The following is a 22,096-nucleotide window of genomic DNA, read 5'->3' as shown; positions in this document are numbered from 1 at the left end:
ATGAATTTCTGTCACAAAAGCTTTTGTGAGGTAGAGCTCAATGCTTCAGGGTCCTGTCAGCAGGAGCCGGAAAAAAGAACTGAGGCAACTGCCTTTTGCTGTGCATGATGGGAAACAGGAAGACTTTACTTTTCTTAAAGGCACAGCTCTATTTACATTCTGTATAATGGCAGCCTATGGGCTACACTGCCCTGCATTGTTTTATTCTCATCAGAGGTGTAAATAAAGTATGAGAATGTATTTGTTATTACATTTCTAGAATAAATAGGTGTTTGAACATGAATTTACACTACTATTGATTTTCTTTTCAACAATTTGGCCTGTGTAGCTGTTCACATAGGCTGCACAATGTTATTCTTAAGTGTTTTTTGACAGACCTTTTCTTTAAACGGCTGGTGTTTGCACTTAAGAATATACTTCACATCAGTGCTCCGGGGTCCCCGCAGGCGCGCGGAACTATTCAATGCTTATGACTATACATGGAAATCCCCTACGAGAGAATTATATTTAAAAAAGAGTTGCTCAATTTTCCCAATATCTTTGGTCCTACTGAAGTCATATGAATCCGAAAGTCGAAATACTAGCCAGACGGATCCCTACACAGGCACATTCCAAGTCAGATAAAAGAGGTAGGGGTACATCTCCTCTTCGTGGGTATTTGGGGATCACTTCTAGACAAACATATGCACTTTTTTCTAATATGACAGTCTAGGAAGTTCTCATGGTTGCTCTTTGTCATCTTTGACAGTGCCAATACAACCTTAAGGTACACTAAACTACCTGTACATTACATAATCGAGAGACACACAGTTCAATTTAGAGATGCAATGATATGTTGCGCATGTGGCCTTCCGTATGGGATAGATGCTCCAGTCTGCATGACAATCTCTCCTGGGATTATCTGGCTATTGAAGATTGGGTATAAACAAACATTTGTGTGCACACACTGCAGTGATCAGGACTGGCCAATTGTACTACTGAATTTCAATAACAAAATATTGTGGAATATTAATATCAAAGACAGAATTTGAAGGCACAAAATACTGAAAGATAAATGCATATAGGAAAGTATAGATTTACTATTCCTAACTTCACGTCTACGTATCTTGAGCATATATGTGCTGTTTAGGTACATATATGTGGAGTTGGGTATAGAACATCTAGGCTTACCCGTCGATATTTTATTTTCACTATTCTCGCGTTGATATTCTGTCCCTTCAATATTGTTGATTCTCTATTCAGGGGGCACAATAGATTGACCACATTCTGTATACTTTCTAAGAATGACTTTCAGTCAAAGATAATATTAAAGCAAGTGCATAGAAAGAATACCTCACAGACACTGAATGGAGTTGAGCTCTGAATATCAAGACACAAAGTCTCATCAATCCACGCTTTTTGCTATTGTAAAAGGTCTCTTTTTAGGGATAAACTTTAATCAAAGATCTATGCTGGTTCCCTGCCACTGATGATCCATTTGCTTCTGGTCTTCTCAGTGCAATCTAGTCAAACGCCTGTTTTCGGTTTCTCAGTGTCAGCTGATGAACGGCTGTGATCTGCAATCTTTTTTTCAGGAGTTTTTCCAAATTGTTTCAGCTTCATTCTCGGGGCCCCTGGTACCCATTCATTTCTGCATTTTCAAAGTCAACATTATCTTTGTTTGTACAAAGTATGCCTAATATATTAAGTGAGGAATGACTGGATGGCCCAGATAGGGCACACTCAACTCCAGCAGGCTGATCTCATAGGATTTTTTTTTTTATGAACAGCAGCCAGAGTTTGCTGGTTAAATAGCACAACGAGTTAAAAATCTATGATTGACCGAGGTATGCAAACTGGCCAGCAAATATGGCAGCGCTGGAGAGGGAATGCGAGCTGCTTCTGTCCAAATATTCTAATGGACAGAAGAATTAACTGAGTCCTTGGGTCAGTTTAGGATTCTCTTTTGAGGAATCAAGCGAAAAAATGTGAGATTGCTGGTCCAAATTAGTCACCATAAGTTAGTGAGAGAGTAGAAGAAAAAAGTGAGTGAAAGTGAAAGACTGAGTGAAATAAAAAAATGAGTAAAAGAGCAACTGAGTATAAGATAGAGTGAGTGAAAGAGTGAATGGGTGAAAATGAGTAAAAAAGAGTGAGCGATGGAAACAAAGTTAAGGAGGAAGAGGAGGGGAAGAAGGAGGATGAGCAGAGGGAAGATGAAGGTGAAGAAGAGAGGGGGGGGGAAACCAAGAAGATTTTATGCATAGATTCCTATAAGCATAGAACAACCTCCCATTGATGCAGTACATGGTTCTCATGTTGTGGCCTACCGTATGCTCCTGCACATCCTATCTAACTTCTGAGTTTTTCCTACCAGATTTAGATATCTCTGTAGGAATGTAAACAACTGCATGATGTTTGTCACCAAGAAGAGAGTATGTTGCACACACTACTCAAAGCCTTAGACTTGCTTGATGACTGTCCAAATACAATACCACAATAACATCAAACACCCTGGGGTTTGAAACCACTGTGTGTCACAAATTTGAATTTCCCTTGGGTTACTTCTGTCCTATTATTGATAGTTCAACACTCAGGTCAGGCAGAAGAACACATTAGGGGGGTTATTCCAACTTTGGAGGAAGTGGTAATCCGTCCCAAAAGTGACGGTAAAGTGACGGATATACCACCAGCCGTATTACGAGTCCATTATATCCTATGGAACTCGTAATACGTCTGGTGGTAAATCCGTCACATTTGGGACGGATTACCACCTCCTCCAAAGTTGGAATAACCCCCTAGGTTTTTTTGACATCCAGAGCAGAATATCTACGAGAAGCAATGTCACAAGAACACAATCTCTTCCAAGAAAGAAGTATTCAATTAAGATAATTACTGCTGTTTCATGAAAAGTTAATATGTTTCTATTGTTAATGTTTTCAATCGGGCTTTATAAAAAATATAAAGGATTCATTCTTACCAAGTGCATAAATTTTCCCTTGGTGCACGGTCACTCCATGAGCACTTCTTTGGTGCTTCATAGGGGCAATGGTCTCCCATCTGTTTTCTTCAACACTGTATCGCTCCACATTGTTTAACTGGTTGCTGCCATCATAACCTCCAACAGCATAAATGTTATCATCAATGGCTACAACTCCTAAGGGAAACAAAGCATTGCATAAAATAAAACTAGATAATTCTTAAATTATAACATAACTTGCTGTTAATGTTGCAGAAAATGGTGACTGAGTACACCAAAGTCTTGCTTATTTGTGCAGTGTCTAGACGTGCATGGCTTTTCTCCCTCTGGTTGTGGTAGGATCATCAACATGGCTTTCGATTGATTGAAACTCTTGTCAATGCTACAAAGAGTGGAGTCATGAGGAGTTGTAGTAGCATGGAGAAGGACGATGTGATACAGGCCTGCATGCTAAAGAATGGCAAGAAAGACAATGTTGCTGTACAGAGGCAGCGCATTCAAAGTGACAAACTATTCAAATCGAAGATGACTGCTTAACGCAATAACTCAGGACCCACTCGCCCTACACTGTGAATACTATCATACATCTCACATCAATCTATGCTGAGGCTGTAGGTACCTGGAGGCTTTTGGATCAGGAGGTGTATGCAATTTGTGAAGTTTCTTGGGCTTGAAGCAACTGATATGATGGAAGCTCTTCTGTACCAGTTGCATCTACAGCGGTGTTTTGGGGAAAGTGAGTGATATCCCACTTGGGAGTTGAGCACAATTTCTGTAACTTACTGAAGCTCCTCTAGGAAAAATGTTTGCGATACCAATTGTGTCTTCAGTGACTCTGATGGGAACTACTAGCTAAATATCACAGTGCAAATAGCACCTTTGTCTTTGAGTTTGCATGTTTTTGCTCTGACATAATTTAGCAATAACGAGGCAAAGGTTACTAACTACGTCGTTTATCACAGTGAATTTGTGTGCGTGTGTGTGTATGTATATATCTATATATATCTATACATACATATATATATATATTTTTTTTTATTTTTTATTCCAGTTTAGGTAAATCATGGAGTAGCCTATAGCATTCACCTTCATGAGAGAGTATGGGTGAAAGTCAGTGATTGTAACAGTTGTGCATATGTGGTAGGCAGCTGAATGTGTAAAGGTGACTGTGTGGGTCACCCTGTAGCTTAATTACCAGTTGCTGTGATGGGGCAGATGTATCCATTTAGGGACCTACTGCACCCTTTATTTGTGTGCTGGCTGGAAACCTTCCATAATATGGTGGGAGGATGCAAGGCATACAGAGAATCAATGCTTAACAAAGATTGCGATGTGTGGAATAAAGAGTGCAGACATTGTTAAGTAATTCGCTGTCACAGTTTAGCAACAAACTCTCATAAACTGGACCAGAGAGAACTGTAAGCAAGCGCCATGAAGGTACAGACTAAGTGGAAGAAAAGCGACATCAGATCAGGTGACATGAAAAGGAAATGAAATGTCTATGACCAAGAAATAAAAAAATGAAGAAAGTTATAGATGGCAAAACCACGAAGGGATATACCAAGTTGGAATAAAATGCAAGCAAAGAAAAGAAAGAACTGATTTATAATAAGGAATTAGTTGTAAACTATTATGTCTGAGGATCTGCAAATATAAAAGGTCCACACTCGGAGGTTCATAATTGGGGTGGGATCATAAGCATTAGTATTCCCAGGGTTAGAAATGGAAAGTTGTAACTATGTAGGCATTCACAAGCATTCACACATCACGTTTGTTTCCAAGAAGTCATCAGCAAGTGAGTAAACTCAGAGTGAAACACTCTGATATTCACTGTGTGCGTAAAGGAAGGATTTCTACACTGGGTAAACACTTACCAAATGAGGGGTAAGAAAAAGTAACACTGTAACCTCCAACGGTAAACTGCTTTCCACAAGCTTACTGTTAAGCATACACAAATTAACTACACTATTTGTAAATTCAGGTACATGGATGTTACAAAATGTGGGGATCCCTTATAGGTAGTATATTTCCGAAAGTTGTAAGTCAAAGCTTACAACTCATACTGTTTTTTGGTCTTAAATAATCAGTCCCACGTTATCTGCAACTGTGTTTAATCCTCAAAAATGCCCTAAACACCACTGAAAGGTAAATACATGAAAGGATGTTATCCAAAAGCTCAAGGACTAAGGCCACTTCCATCCATCAAGAAACAAAGTGATCGATGGAATACTTGATTTAATCTCAGCCACTATCGCGCAGAGATGCACCTCAGTTCATCGTTTTTCGCCCACCATGTCACTTCAGTTCAGACCCAGGCACACGCAAATCAGACTTGACCATGCTCCAATGGGAAAAACCAAGCTCAAACTGCCAATCCAGTCCTTCCCTGAACCGGAACACATGCAACCCAGGACCAGGTTTGCCCTTATTAGGCCCCTCAAAAAGAGAGAGTAACTGAGCTTCCTGATTCCTTGCTGATACAAAGCAGTGTACCAAAGTGGCTTGGTGCCTGTGTGTGTCTTACAGGTTTCCATCTGATCCCCATAACACCACTCAAATTATTAACTGGAGTGTGTTTACTCCTGTTTCTCCACAGGCGGGTGGCACCCAAACTCTACCTACAGTAGAGCCAACTTGTTCTGCACTTGAATCTTGGTTCTTTTTAAACTAATATTTGATTAAATGCCTTGAGGGTATAGTAAATGTAATATTTACCTAATAATGTTACTATGTTTAGGCTTAGTGTAAGGATTAAAGTTAATGCTTTGTATGGGCAAAGTAAAACCAAGAGAATGTAAAAGATAGGAAGAAAAGGTGTAGGCAAGTAAAGATGGTCAAACTAAGGACATTCTTCTGTCTGCCTCAAGTACTTCCATTCATCATCACAGTTTTTGGGCACTTTTTTATATGTGTGAGCAATAAGCATGTGTGTTTGTAACAGTGTACTAGAAGGGTTTATTTGTACCTTTTGCAGACATATAAAAGTTTGTTTGTGTGTATGCTTTCGAGTCGCTACATGTTTGTGTCTACAAAGTTCACCCAAAGACTTAGGTGGTCATTCTGACCCTGGCGGTCTTTGACCGCCAGGGCGGAGGACCGCGGGAGCACCGCCGACAGGCCGGCGGTGCTCCAATGGGTATTCCGACCGCGGCGGTAAAGCCGCGGTCGGACCGGCACCACTGGCGGGGTCCCGCCAGTGTACCGCCGCCCCATTGAATCCTCCGCGGCGGCGCAGCTTGCTGCACCGCCGCGGGGATTCCGACCCCCCCTACCGCCATCCAGATCCCGGCGGTCGGACCGCCGGGATCCGGATGGCGGTAGGGGGGGTCGCGGGGCCCCTGGGGGCCCCTGCAGTGCCCATGCCACTGGCATGGGCATTGCAGGGGCCCCCGTAAGAGGGTCCCTACATGTATTTCACTGTCTGCTGCGCAGACAGTGAAATACGCGATGGGTGCAACTGCACCCGTCGCACAGCTTCCACTCCGCCGGCTCGATTCCGAGCCGGCTTCATCGTGGAAGCCTCTTTCCCGCTGGGCTGGCGGGCGGTCTGAAGGCGACCGCCCGCCAGCCCAGCGGGAAAGTCAGAATTACCGCCGCGGTCTTTCGACCGCGGAACGGTAATCTGACGGCGGGACTTTGGCGGGCGGCCTCCGCCGCCCGCCAAGGTCAGAATGAGGGCCTTAATGCCACGGGAGGAGGTAAAATCAAAACTGCCTTACTGTAGTTAGTAAAGAAGGACCTTATTTGAGCGACACCTCAGTCAATGGGATGGCAAGGAAAAAATGTTGTGATCTTACCATAAGTAATTTCACCAATGCCTGGTACCTTGTGAAGCTTGCTAACTTTTATGAGCCTAACGTCTGCCTGTGGAATGTGTATAACGCTCAGGAGTTGTGGTGGTGTTATTGCACCATACAGTGTACATGAGCGTACTTTTGTGTGTCTGCATCTGTTTTGTGATTTTGCATTTATTTTGTGTTTTCACATGTTACTGTACGTGTGAGTATGCATCTGTTTTATGTGGTTGTTTTGAGTGATTTAATGTTTGAGGATGCACGCATATGTATGATTTGGCTATACATTTTATAATGTTAGTTTAAATGTTAATGTTTGTGCATTTACCTGTAGCTGTGTATGTGAGTGCGTCGTACGTGCCTTCCACCTCAAATTACACCAACACATCTTTATCCTCTCACCAGTCTACATATTAAACATCCTGAAGATGTTAACTTGTTAACTTTAAGCTACCACACCCCCCCCCACACACACACACACACACAATGGTATAAACTTCACATAACAGTCACCGATGCCTAAAAACATAACAATTACCTGAGGCTTAGCAACAGAAACCATACACTGCAGCAGAACAAAACAAATGTACATGTTCCTCAGCACACTCCCTGCACATAATGCTCCACACAGGCCAATAACCGGATCTGCCTAACCACTGACCGGAATTCTAAAAGTTCACTAGGCAATACTTTAGTCTATTGCAGCCTTGTATGTCACTATCCAGCGTGACATGCCTCTAAGGAATATGAGACACAACCAAACACATTATTAAAAGACAATTTTCGATGCTGGCCAACAAGAATCACAAACCACCTGAATTCCAAAAGCACTTTATGAAACTACAAGTGGTGAGGATGCGGTTTACACATGCACCCAAGAAAGTCATCTGCAATCCAGAAGGAAGTCTAAATTGTCAGATCGAAAGTGCTGAACATAGTTGCTGTCTGACGTCACCTGATGAACTTTGTAATATAATGTGACTTTATTTAGAGTGTTCAGAAATCAACATCTCAAATGAACACTTGTATCCAAGGTTTTCAAACGTTATTCTTTCAAAGGTCTATTTGTACCTAATTCCAGGAATGATTTTCCTTCACTTACCTGCGCCACTGCGAGCAGTTTCCATGGGTGCTACAAAGTGCCATGCATCTTCGTCAGGATGATAGCACTCAACAGTGTTCCATCGGTGCTCCCCATCAAACCCACCAACTGCATACAGAAGATAGTTGCACACAGTTACGCCTGCTCCAATGCGGGAAACTGACATCGAGGCCACAAAGGTCCACGTGTTACTATCCGGATCATACCTGTCAAGGTTAAGGATTATGCAAAAGTCACAATGGAAGAAAATCTCTCTTTTTCAAGCTAATTTACTGATCTATGTTGCAGAAGGGTACATTTGGTTTCATTATCAACATTTCTTTGTCATGCGGAAACAATGCATTAATAAAAACTACACACAGGTTATGTCCATAGCTGAAATATGTATTTACTCACTAATGTTAAGCACATTTAGGCTGCAGTAGTAATTTTAGGGAACTTAACTGAGAATATTAAGCGAATTCAAAAAGAATCCAAAGAAAGAATACACTTTTGTGTTTTTTTATTTGTATTATTTTAGGCCTCTCTAACAAAGTATTATTAAATTGATTATTTACATGAATTAAAATGATTACAAAAAAGCAGCGGTTTAGGAAGGGTTCCATTTCTCTCCACCCAGGAAACCTTTCATGAATTACATTTTTTTGAATGGAGGTTAGAGGTACGGTACTTTAAATAAAGTTAAATTATTTTTACGAACCTAAATAAAAGCCACAGTTAAAGATCGGGTATAGTTATCTTCATGGCGAAGTCCCTTTATCGTCCACTTAATTAAAACACGCTTAAAATAAATGAACTTTTATGTCAAAAGGGCACACATTAAAAATACGAATTACAACTGTGTTAGGGTGGGACTGAAAATACATTAAAAAATATCTTTAAAATAACAATTTCTTAGATAAAATTCGAGGATAGAACTGTATTTGACAATAAGAATGAGGGTAAGGTAACAATATTTAAATTAATATAAAATGGCTGAAAATAATTTACTAAAAAGGCAGAGGATGATGGCAAAAAAATATCAGAAACTAGGACACCGTGGCAAGTAAATTCTATGAGGAAATGGCAGATGATAAACCACAACTAATGGTAGGAGAGTAAAGCGGAGGCATGAGAATGCTATGTACACACTGGAAAATTCTTCATTTGGTTCAAGAAACAGACTAACACTCCAAGTGGGTTTCTTGCACCATGATTATAAATTGGCCCGCTATCCTTTAGGTGTCCTGCCACCAAGCTTTATTTCCTCCTAGACCTCATCCCATTTTCTTTTTTTCGATAAACCATTTTATTCATTTATATTGTGTCAACAACATGATAGCAGCAGGTCACATCTGTACTCCAGATCCCCCACAGTATACGTTGACAATTGACAATCAACCCCATGGCCCTCAATCAAGCATTTCACTAGTACTTTGGTACGTCCACAGCTACATTCGTTTAGTATTACCATAGGACAAATTACTCCACAAGACATATTACATTGTCCCTCTCCATTTCCCCCACACTTTGTTGTATCTACCCGGGCATCCTTTCAATTCATGTACTAGTTTCTCCTGTTGGGCTTACCAATCAACCCCCTGCCTCCATCGGGTGAGCGTTGGCGCCGCCTCCGTGTTCCATGCCATTGCTATGTCATGCTTGGCCACCAGGCATGCTATCCCCAGAAAAACACGATCTGCCCTGTTATTTTCTACTCCCTCAAGTTCTTCCAAAAGGATCTGCAGTGGACAGGCCCACACCATATGATAAAAGTCTACGTCTGGACATGAGAATCAGGGGCAGTCAGCATGTGGTCGGAGACCCGCTTTGTGCATTCTGTCAGGGGTAAGGTAGTATGCCTACACCAGCCGGATTGTCATAGTCAGCTGCCTGGCAGCCATCAAGGCATTGCGCCAGTCCTCTCAACGGACCAAGCCAGCCTTCCCAGTGCTCTCTGAGGTTCGCCAGTGGCACTGCTGTGTTGGTGACCCAGGTACGATAAATCTGCAACACTCCACCCCTGCCCAAGATACCCATCATGACTTTCGCCTCAACCGGACTAAATTCAGGGAGGACTGTACCAGCCCGGATGTGGGCCCCCAATTCAGCAACTGCAAATACTTGTGAAACTGGGTCTTGGACAGTGAGTACTGCTCCTGCAGCTCCTGGAAGGGCAGCATGTGGGAACCCCTCTAGACATCCCCCAACAGGGAAATACCTATATTGTCCCACTTGTGAAACCCCTCCAGTGCAGAGACTTCACAAAACCATGTACCCCGCCATAGTGGGGTTTGTTGAGTGAGCATCCACTACCACCCCGTCGCCCTATGTGCTGCCCTCCAGCCCACAAACACCACTCTCGTCATTTCAGGAACCTCTTGTGGGATGAGGACACAATATAGTAAGTCAAACAATTTGGGGAATCCCATTGTCTGTAGTTCAAAGCGGATATGCCGGGTCAGACCACCCGCTCGTCATCCAATCATTGATCACCAGGAGCTGCATAGTCTGATAATAGAGATATAAATTGGACATCCCAAGCTTCCCTCCTGCATATCCCTCTGGCAAGTGTGTAGGGCAAGCTTGGAGCGAGAATTATGCCATAGAAATTGTCCCCCTATTGCATCCATTTCCCTAAGCCATCCCCTGGAGAGTTGATAGGGGTGGTTTTGTAGAAGATAAAGAAAGCAGGGCAGAATCATGATTTTATACAGCGCGATTCTACCCAGGACATTAAGGGGCTGTGTCTGCCATTTTTTAAGATCCTCTATGGTTTTTTGCGTGAGTGGCGTGACATTGAGTGCCCATGCCAATTCAGGCAAGAGGGACACATCGATTCCCAGGTATCGGAAGCTGTTACGCCTAATTGGGATAGTATTTTGCCAGTTATAGCAGTCTCTGGCTGAAGGTAGCGGGACCAACACTGACTTGCCCGGGTTAATGGTCAGGCCCGAGGGCTCGGAAAAGAGCTCCAACAACTGTAGGCATCGGGTTCCGCTGCTAGCTGGAGCAGATAGGTAAAGGAGTGAATCATCCACATACAAAGCAATGCGGTCCTCCCATCCCTGGGACCAGGCCCACCCCTTGAGAAGCGGGTCATCCCTTTCGACCTTCGCTAAGGGCTCAATCGCAAGGTTAATGAGAAGCAGGGATAGCGGACATCCCTGACTGGTTCCCCAGTGGATGGGGAAGGGGGTGGAGACCACCCCAATGACCTGCATCCGAGCTGTTGGGTTAGAGTAGAGGAGTCGCACCAACCCTCTAAACCGAGGTCCAATCTCTGCCTTTGTGAGCACTTGGGCGAGGTATGACCAGTCCACCGTGTAAAACGCTTTCTCAAAGTCTATGAGCAGTAGCGCCAGGGGAGGGGGCAAAGAATGAAGATAAGCCAACGCTGCATGGAGCCGTCCAAGGCAGTGGAGAGTACTTCTGCCTGGCATGAAACCACATTGGTCCAGGTGGACAAGAGAGGGCTCGGTCTGTGGCCGCAGTCATTCTGCATGAAGTGCGGCGTAATACTCAGCAAATCCCTGAGCTATATCGCAGGGCGTCCAGCAATGGGCACCAGAGTCATTAATTATCTCAGGCACAATTCTATTGAGTAGAGGCCGGGATGCCAGCCAGTGCAGTACCTCACCATTCTTATTGCCCCACCAATATACGCGTGCCACTGAGGCATGCCACATGCGTTTAGCGGACTCAAGCATAAGATGACAGATTTCCTCCCGAATCAATCACAGTTGCCTAGTGGCAGGCGCGTGATTCGTGGAAGAGAGTTGCATTTCCAAAGGCAGTGCCCGTGCCTCAAAGTCGAACACCCGCTGGCTCTTGGCTCGCTCCCCCTCCCACTCCCAGAGGTGACACCTAGCGCGCCCTCGAATGGTGGCCTTACGGGTGGCCCAGAGGACACCCACCGACTGCACAAAGCCAGTATTGTGATCGAAATATTGACTTCTGCCCTTATGGCCTGGACATAGGTGTCATCTTGAAGGTACCAGGCATTGAGTCGCCACATAGGGTGCTGGGCCATGCCAGGGTCCTTCATCTACATAAGGACCGATGCGTGATCCGAGACTCCCCGGGGAAGTATCTCCATGGTGGCGACCTGAAGGATATCAGAAGCCGCATGAAGAACAAGTCTATTCTCACGGGTGTGTGATGCGCCGCTGATGCATGTGCGTATTGTTGCGCTCTGGAGTGCCAGATCCGCCACACATCACAGAGACCCATCCTCTCCACCCAGTTGAGTAGCTGATTGGCCCGGGCCCTCCTGCTTGCGGTGGGCGCTCCCGTGGCGACAACGTTGAAGTCACCTCCCAGGATTGTCAAACCCGGGGAAGCCGCACCACCATCTCCCTGAGGGTCACCAGAAAGGGTGCAAGTGCCCCAAGGGGGCATACATACTCAGGATATTAACTGTTTGGCTGCCAAGCGTGTCTGACACAGAAATGTATCGGCCCTGTGGGTCTCTCATGGTGGCACTGATCACAATAGGTGTTGATCAGTGTATCAGGATAGCCACTCCTCTACAGCCTCTGGTGAAGCCCACATGATATATCTTGTCATAGCAACTGCGCGATGGCATCGGGCAGTGTGTGCCCAGCAGGTGTGTTTCCTGAAGCAACGCCACTAAGTGGGCAAAGCAACGAAGAGTACTAAAAACCGCAGATCTCTTGATCTTACTTAGGAGTCCATTAACATTCCACAAGAGGACTTTGTGGAGAAGTCCAGAGATGTGTGGAGAACCCGTACTTAAGAGTGTTTAGGAGTTTGTGCGCATCAGCGTCCCTGTGGAAGGGGCCAGTGGGCGGGAAATCTCCCTCAGGGAGGCCTGCCTGTGGTTTGAATCTAAGGACATGCCGTGACCACCTGTAAAAAAAAAAAAGGTTAACATAACTAGAACATAGCAAGAGCAAAACTTGAATAGCAACCCCCACAAGCCCACCAACCTCCCCCAACCCCATACATCCATCCCAGAAGCACCTGTCACCCCAAAACATAACAAAGTACCCCAAACCAAAATATCCGTATTGGGTGTGGAGTGTACATTCGGAGTTCTGCAAGTAAGCCCCTATCCTGCTCTGATAGTGGCCCCAAGTTCTAAGTTCTCCCCCTCAGCGCTGGGTAGCATATCTGGAACAGCAGTCGCATTGTGTGTCAGGCCAGAGAAGGAGTTTGGCTCAGGCGGTCATCCTCTGGCATTGGCAGGGTCTGCCCGCGCTCCACGCGGGCCCTGGCAATTAACACCGGGTGTGCCTTGGATCCCTCCGGAACTGCCTCGGAGAGTCTCAGTTCTGCGTGTGGCCTCCTACGGCGAGATCCCGTGAGCTCCCGTCGACGCCTCGGGCCCAGGGAGTCGTCTCTTCGGAGTAACCAAGAGCCCCTCGACCGGGGGGAGGATCTTCTCTGGGAACCTTGTGCTCATCCATGAGCCATTCCCATGCAGATTCTGATTTTCCATTGAAAAGGATCTTGAGGCGCGCAGGGAACAGCAGCATGTATGACACTTGCATTGCTCTCAGTTTCTGCTTAACAGTTTCATAGGAGCAGCGTTTGGTTTGTACCTCTCTCGTATAGTCTGGAAAGATCAGGATTTTGTGGTTTTCCCATCGGACCTCAAGTTGCTTTCTCGCCTCGCCAAGTATAGTGCCGCTCTCCCAGGTGTTCGAGTGCATGGCATATTGATCAATTCGCTGTTGTGATGTAGGGGGTGGCTTGCCACTTTTATCTTTCACCATAGCGAGGCTGACAGGGGGCCAGTTGACACCTCACTGACTTCTTTTCCCCCTTTGCTTGAAGGTCAGTGATCACTCGGAGAACATAGGACAAGCACCAGAATCAGTCACTCAGCCACCCGGTATCTCACCTCTTCCGTGAATGTTGTCGCCAGGGATCGCCAGGCCCCCACGTCTTGTCCATCACTCTGGCTTGTCTACCGGGCACTCCCACCTGTGCGGCTCACGACGTCCTTCCCAGCCTCCTCTGCGTTTGTCCTCACCAGACCCCCATGCTTCTGTGGGGCCCAGTGGGATGGGCAGGCCTCACCGCCCTCTCCAATTACAGGTGCTCTCCTTTCCCAGCCCCTCTCACTGCCAGCTCGGATTTTTGCTTGTTGGAGCCCCCAGGCAAGATCTTGGTGCGTTCTCAGTCAAGCATGGGGGTCTCGTGGCCCTCCCCTGTCACTCCTCACATCGGGTGGGATATTGCTACAGCCCGGGCCCACCTCCCCACCTCACCCGGGCCTCGATCGCCACGCCTCACCCCTGGCTCTGGATGGGGCCTTCGTCCCTCCCCTCTGGGGCCATGGAGGCCTCTCTGCAGGCCTTGCCTGCAACCTCCGCCAGACCACAGTAACTGTTGCAACTCAGGTTCTTCTGCTGGCTCACACTGCCCCCATTCTCGCCCCGCTCACTGTGTGCTACAGGTAGGGGACCCACCCAGCATTTTGTGCATGGCCTCCTCACTTTGTAGGCCCCAGGGGCGCAGCACCTCCCCCAGATCTCCTGTGGATCGCCAAGCCTTCTAGGATGTAAGTCCCATTCAGGGCTCGCTCCGCCTCCTCTCTGGGGGTTGAGGGAATTTCTGGCCCCAGCCGGCACTCCCTGTGACGTGACCCAGGCCGATCTCCTGGGGATGAGGGCCTACACTGCTTCCTTGTCCTCTCTAGCCACCGATCGTACCTAGCCGGCCAGGATACGCACCAACAGTCTTCCCTCGCACTAGGGGACCTCACGGCAGCTCACCTTCTCCTTCGGGCCGGCCCCTGTCTCTTTAGCCGCGGACTCCACTCCCGCTCAACGTGGGCATCAGGCGCACTCCCCCTTCCCCTCGGCCTCCGTGTCGTCATCTTTTGGGTGCTCATCTACCGCAGGCACCCCCTTTCCACAACTCCTCGGGGGCCCACTCCTCTCTCCTTGGCGGCCGCATCCAGCCAATACGATGAGGCCGACGGGCCCAGGCAGCGCTGCCACCGCCTCGGACGGCTGGCAGAGCGCACCACCTGGGCCTCGGCCCGTCCATCACTCTTCTTGCTGGGGGCACCTCCCGGTTCTTCACTTCCCTCTGTACTCCTCAGCCGGGGGTGGGCCTTCATCTTCCCGGATGCAATTAGGCCGCAGGACAACAGGGTTTACACGGGTGGATGACGGAGGGGTCCGGAGCACTCTCAGAGTGCGACCGCCATCTTGATGCTCGAAGCCACGCCCCAACCTCATTCCATTTACATTCCAAGTGATTATTTTGATCCTAGCATTCTTGGGCTCAGATCTTGTCCTATCCCCTCACCCTATAGTCCCCTAAAATAATTCTTACATCTTGCTGTATTCAAAAGTGTGGCATCTCCCTCCTTTCCTTTTTTTTGCTTTGCACCAATGCTCCTCACCCAATGTGCTCCCCTTACCCTCACCCTGAGGAATCCCTCCCTCTATTTTTGGTTTACTGCCCACCATTTAAGAGCTCTGATCAAGGATAAGTGTTACATCAACAACACCCATACTCCTTCTGGCCTACATCTTAAAGAGCTGCTTTAATTTCTGCTATCAGGGCATCTACATCAGCTTGATCTCTGAGGTTGTGCATTTTGTTCTTCTACATAATCAGCAACATTATGCGGAACTTCATCCGTACCTTGTTCTTCAGCTTCTGCAATTCATCAATCCTGGCACCAAGCTCCCATTGCCGTTGAGGTGTCCTTTTACCTATATCTTGACAACATAGGTATGAAAGTTCAAGAGTATTTTTCGTGTTGTCCTTCTGTTTAAGAGCAGCTAAAAAGGATCTCTATGAATGCGCTGGATCTCCTTGTCTAGGTCAATATCCACCCTATCCTGTAGTATCCCTCCCTTCAGTAGACTGATCATGCATGTCTTTAGAACTCTTGTTTCCGATCCCTCTGGGGTTCTTATTAAGCTCAGATTGTTCCTCCTGGAATGATTCTCCAGCCTATCTAGGTCCTCCGTTAATGTCTTATTCTGTAATTTAAGTTCATCCATCTCGTGTGTATTGGACTGCATAGCGAGACTCATCCTCTCCAGGTTGTCCTCTAGAAGTTCGCTCTACCAGCTCCTTCTGAGTTATCTTGGAGATTTACATTTTTTTCAATATATTTGATCTGAGACTCAGACGAATGCTCTCCAAGGAATCATGAGGTCCATCTTGACTATCCATTCGTGCCTGCAGCCCCTGCACATCCTTTTCTGCTCCCCCAGTGGTGCTCAGCTCCTTACATAGGTCTATTCCTCTCTCAGAACACAATGGTTATCTATTTCTGCCTCCCTGCCCGGGGTTGACTGACAGCTTTACCCACTGGGATTGAAGAACTGTTTCCCATTTTTCTAGCAGGTTCTCTCTGATTGTATATGTCCTTTGATCCTCCAGTGTTTGCTGCCCCAGCTGCCCCAGTCTGGTATCTTTACTGCTTCCTGTCAAGCCTCTGACACCCACATTAGTAGCAGAAATGGTAAAAGATACCTTCAGGGGTCAGGTGCTGCTTCTCTGACATTTGTGACGCATTGCTTCCGCTTCCCCTCTTTAATTCAGGAGCCTATAGTATATAATGTAGGCCGACGTCTCTCACCTACTTCCAGAAAGCTGCTCATGCTGGACTATGTCCACCCACGCTCACCTGGGAACAGACGCGTTTCTCTGCAGTGCGAACATGCTGCAATGTAACACCTGTTGTGTGCCAGCAGGGGCCCCAGAAATGGTCAGCATCCGCGGCATCAGCCTATGGAGCTGGGGACTATCAAAGTGGTTACTACGGTAAGGTTCTTTTGCAATATTAATGCTCCAGTGGAGGGAAAATAAACCTCGTTGATGTGTTATATGTGTAGCAGCAACAATAATAAAGGAGGGTGCTAATTTCACCTAGAATCCACTTTGTGTAGCCATCCCCCAAGCATTAGCCCACCACCATGTTCCCTATTGGTCTTAATGTCACTGGTTCCATCCCTGCCGGTCTACTTCAACCTTACTTTATTTTGGGATAAAAAGTGAGAAAATGTTTGTGGTATCTCAATACAATCATTTTCCAGAGAAGAAAAACAGATGCCTAAAGTTGCATTATTTAGTGTAGGAGGAATCTTTTTGGAGAAAGCTGTCTAAGGAACTTATATAATGTATCTTTTATACTATCCTAGTCAGGTATTGGCCTTACTTCACTTGTTCCATTTGTCTCTCCTCTCTTGCCCTGTAGTCTGGGTATCTGGACTGGATAAAAAGGACTGCACCCCTCTGATGTTTTTGCTACATCAAAGCCATCGTCAGACAACTTTTTTGAAGACTAGTGCCAGACGTAAGATATTGTTGGTGGTGGATGCCCAGCATTTATGTCAGCATCTGTGGCATTATTGTAGATATCCCAGGTGTAGTGTTTGATGAGCTCTTGCCTATGAAGAGCATCCTAGCTAAGCTGGGCAGCCTGACATCTGCGGGAAATTAAAAAATGCTCCTGATTGCTGAAAGTGGAGTTTTCATCTCTTTCCCTGCCTGCATGTTAGCAAACATGAAAACATTGCTTCTGCATGCAGGGAGATGCTTTTTTGCAGCAGCTCCCTGCGTGCAGGAGCAATGCCGGCTCCTGTAGGAGGCGAGCACATTCAGGCTCCCCGTGGTCCTGTCACTTTCTCTCTCTCTCTCTCTTCCATCCCATAATGGGATGGAAGAGAGAGAGAGAGAGAGAGAGAGATTGTTAGTGCAATGGCCTCTCAAAACAATTACTTCAAAGCGTCACACCAGCAAGATCTTTGGTATGAATATTATAGTTATGTTTTAATGAACAGCAGAACAGAGTCACCTCTGGTCTAAACCTTTTGGACTGTTACTCAATAGGTTGAAGGTTCAAATCCTGGTAGCTCATGGCAGTCTGTCTGTTCATTTATTTGTGTTTTAAATGTTAAACATTCTTAGTGATGGAACAGTTACGTCTTCTTCCCATCACCATCTTTGTATTGAATGTCATAGGGGTGTCTAGACAATGTGTAGTAAGGAGACACATGTGGCCTAATGGTGAAGTTCTTAGATCCTCTCACTGAAGGTTGAGGGTTCCAGTCTAGAGGTGTCCGTTCTCAGTTCTCGGCTTTAAATTGTTTTCAACTTCAAATATTTGAGGTACATACAGAAAGGTTATCTCTCTCTTTTTACTTGTCAAATATTTTTTTGGTTCGCGTCTTTGGCATTGCACAGCTTATTACTCCACATATTATATCATTGATGACATCTTCTATGGCATCTTTGATATCATCGCTGCAACATTTGGGAAAAAAAACTATTGATAAGAAAACTGTGCATGGCCAGGGCGCAAGTTATAGTTACCTTAGGGTGAGAGTTATAGTTACTTGAAATAACTAACTATAACTGCTGAATTTCTATGGTTTTGTATGAGTAAATTCAGAACCTAACTATAATGTCCCTCTAACCTTTGTGTTTTTTTCAGTAAAAATTTCACCATAGACATATATGTAGGGGCCTAGGCGTTTTGGTTTGGTACCATATTAGAGTCATTATTCAAAAAAGAACTAAACTTTAGAGTCAACCAACCAGGAGACACCACCCTATAGAACCTTCCTGAGAGAAGCTTGAGTCCATCAGATTTTCATAGCACTAGTGTTTACAAGCAGTACTGTTCTGGGAGCGATAAAGGTGAGTTTCTCTGGGAAAGTGGGTGGGTCGCATGTGAATCTACGAAAGATTCCAATACTGTAGAACTACAGGTTACAAGTAACTTATTTCCTTACTACAGTATTGGAACTTGCATAGATTCACATGCTTGAATCAGTAGAGAGCAGTATTGAGCACATTTTCTAATATACAACCGATGTTATGGTGCAAAAGATAATACACATAAATATATATGTGTGTATATATATATGTATATATATATATACATATATATATATATATATATATACACACACACACACACACACACACACAAAGAGAACATAAAATGTGCATAATAGGTACGCGGGTGGCGGGTAGAAAGAAATGGCTCACCTTTATTGAAAAAGATGCCTTTGAGCCACTTGTCCTACTGCCACATCTTTCAGTACTTCTGAATCCAAACATTAATGTTGCATGGAGGTGTAAGCAGTTTTCCAGGTTGCTGCTCTGCAGATATCTGGTAACGATACACCCGCAAACAACGCCATGGATGTGGACATGGCTCTTGTGGAGTGAGATCGTACTTTTAAATGCAAAGGTCTGCCAGCTTTCTGATGATAGAAAAGAATGGCGCTAGAGATCCATCTGGAGAGACTTTGTTTCATCAGAGAGAAACCCTTTCTAGGTGCGCTGTATGCTTCGAAGAGTTGGTTGAACTTACGTAAAGTTTTAGTTTGGTCTTTAAGCACATTTTGATATCTAGAGAGTGCAACGCTCGTTCAGCTGACGTCTGAGGATTTGGGAATAAAGATTTCAGAATAACAGGCTCATTGAGATGGAAGTCCGATGGGGCTTTAGGAATGAATTTAGGGTTTATTTGTAGGATAACCCTATTGTCTCTGAATTGAAGAAATGGTTACTGGATGGTGAAAGCTTGAATTTCACTAATTCGCCTATGTGAGGGCGTGAAGTAGAGCTACTTTCCAAGACAGGAACTTTATATAGCAAACAGGTGAATATTTGTTTTGCCTCATTTAAGAAAGATTTGATCTAATGTGTGCTAGTCCAGTTCCCACTCATGACAAAATGTTTTCAGACTGCTTAGTCGTTTTGGTTCCCAGGTACATGTTCTGCAGTCAGATGTATCTTGTGATGAATGCACCATTTCCAGGTTAGTTGAGCTTCCTGGGACAGCAGGCAAGATCTGGTTCCACCTTGCTTGTTTATTTAGTTTATTGTTGTTGTATTGGCTGTTCTTAAGAACACTGAGGACTGTTGGATCCTGTGAAGGAACGCTTGTAGTGTAAGATGCACTGTTCTTACCTCGAGTAGGTTGATGTGAAGGCCCTGATGGGAAGTTGGCCTTTTTCCACTGATCTGGAGCTCTAGAAGGAAAGCTCCCCACCCATCCAAGGAAGCATCTGTAGTCACCAGAGGTGAGGGTCAAGAATGGTAAGCCGATTGACAGGTTTACCAGTTGTGTCTACCAGAAGAGCGAATTGACTACTGGTGGAGTGACTTGGATGATGTCACTGAAGCTTCTGTAGCTTGAGCCCATTGAGTGTCCAATGCATCCTGAAGTGGACACATATGCAGCCGGCACAGTGGTACTAGATGAATGGAGGAACATCATGCCCAGAAGGGATTTGTAAAGGCGAACTGAAAGTGATCTTTTTTGTAATAACTTTGTCAATTTGATCAGTTTTTGTTGTCTCGCTTCCATTGGGGATGCCCTGTTTAAGGGCGTTCCCAGCATGGCCCCTAAGAACGTTATCCGTTGCAACGGTTGGAGATCTGATTTGGTCAGATTGAGCATGAGGCCTAACTCGTTGAACAGGTGTATGCAAACCATGTTGGACACCCTTGCAGACTGGTTGAAAGGAGCCTTGACCAACCAGTCTTCGAGGTAGCTGAAAACTTGATGCCATTGCTGTCTAAGGACGGCTGCCACTGGAGAGAGGCATTTTGTAAAAGTTTGAGGTGCAGACTTGAGACTGAAGGGTAACACTCAGAACTGATACTGGCTGCCAGCTACTGTGAACCTCAGAAACCTCCTGTGTTTCGGATTGAAGGAAATATGAAAATATGCATTTTGAAGGTCTAGGGACGACATAAAGGGCCTGATTACGACCTTGGAGGTGGGGATTACTTCGACCCAAATGTGACGGATATCCAGCACGCCGTATTACAAGTTCCATTATATCCTATGGCACTTGTAAAACAGCAGACAGGATATCCGTCACTTTTGCAATGGAGTAATCACCACCTCCAAGGTCGTAATCAGGCCCATAGTCTCCTCTGTTGAGGAGCTTTAATATATCTTGCAATGTGACTATTAGGAAAGATTGTTTTTTGGGGTATTTATTGAGGTTTCTTAAGTCCAAGATTGGCCTCCACTGCTTTTGACTTCTTGCGAATTAAGAAGAAATGGAAGTAGAAACCTTTCCCTCTCTGAGATAGAGGAACTCCTTCTGTAGCCCCTTTCTTGATCATGGGCTTGACTTCCCATTTAAGACACAGATGTTTATGTACAGAAGGTTGAGGTGGCATTGGAAGGGGTGTTAGTATGAATTCCAGCATGTGCTCGAACCGGACCAGGTCTAGAACTCATTGATCTGTTGTTAACTACCTCCAGCTGTACAGATGGTGGGTTATTCTCCCTGCTACATTGGTTGGAAAAGGGACGGAAGTAGCCGGCGCCTTAAATAGGTCATTGTCGACGGTTGGTGTTCTTGCCCTGCCATCCGGATTTTCATCTGGGAGGAGGTCTGACATAGGCTGCAGATTGTGGTTGCTGTTGCTGGTAGTGGTACCAAAATTACTGGTTAGAGAAGGAATATGTTGGATAATGGTATTGCTGGAAATACCCCTCTATAAGGTGGCTACCCTCTTTCTGAGACACCACTTAAAGGAAACTTTTTGTATTGCAATGTCCCTAACAACGTGTCCATATCTCTTTTTATTGCCTGGATAGCGTCAACGTGCTTCCCCAACAATGCTAGACCATCATAGGGTAGATCAAATATTTTGGTCTGAACCTCAGGCCTGAATCTGGTAGCTCTTTAAGACAGCCGTGACAGCGTAAAACTGCTAACCCAGCCAGCTATCTGAATCCGGTAGTAGCGATGTCCATCATACAGTCGATTACATCTGAAGATGTGTGTTCTCAATCCATTAAAATGTTCTTAGCCTCTCCTTTGATGTTGTCTGGGCGTTTGTGTAGATATGGAGCAATATCAGACCATAGCCGCCGATCATATCTGCTAATCAGAGCAAGTGAATTTTCTGCTCTGACTGGGAGCGCTGACATAGCTCAAAAACGTTTCCCTATGTTATTGAGCCATCTAACCTCCTTGTAAGGGGGTGCTGATAGGAGTGTGGAAGGATTCCTGGACCCTCTTTGGGCCGCCTGAGAGATGACAATATCTGGTTTGGGAGGCAGGCAGGCTGGTGTGTCTTCCGGGGCCTTATATTTTTTTATCGAGCCATGGCAATACTGCTGAAACTGATGCTGGATTGCTCATCACCTTTAGGCCCTATTCCCAAATATAATCAATAAGGGGCATGGCCCTGACAGATTTTCGGAAAGGTTCCTTGAAATCGTAAGGGAAGCAGTCATTTTGTTTTGCAGGGATAGGTAGCCCAAAGTGAAGCGCTGCT

At 45.4% G+C, this 22,096-nt stretch overlaps 1 protein-coding gene across 1 annotated transcript in view; it reads right to left on the bottom strand.

Moving 5' to 3' along the window:
• LOC138267749 (kelch-like ECH-associated protein 1A) overlaps positions 1-22,096 on the bottom strand; it is a 60,292-nt gene that overhangs the window by 11,924 nt on the left and 26,272 nt on the right. The window contains exons 4-5 of the mRNA XM_069216939.1: positions 7,856-8,061; positions 2,960-3,136 (exon numbers count right to left, since the gene is read on the bottom strand). Coding sequence (XP_069073040.1) covers positions 2,960-3,136; positions 7,856-8,061 — 383 coding nt within the window. The remainder of the gene's footprint in view (positions 1-2,959; positions 3,137-7,855; positions 8,062-22,096) is intronic.

Source organism: Pleurodeles waltl, chromosome 12, assembly GCF_031143425.1.
Source record: "Pleurodeles waltl isolate 20211129_DDA chromosome 12, aPleWal1.hap1.20221129, whole genome shotgun sequence".
NCBI classification, from domain to species: domain Eukaryota; kingdom Metazoa; phylum Chordata; class Amphibia; order Caudata; family Salamandridae; genus Pleurodeles; species Pleurodeles waltl.
This window is presented reverse-complemented; position numbering and strand designations above follow the sequence as displayed.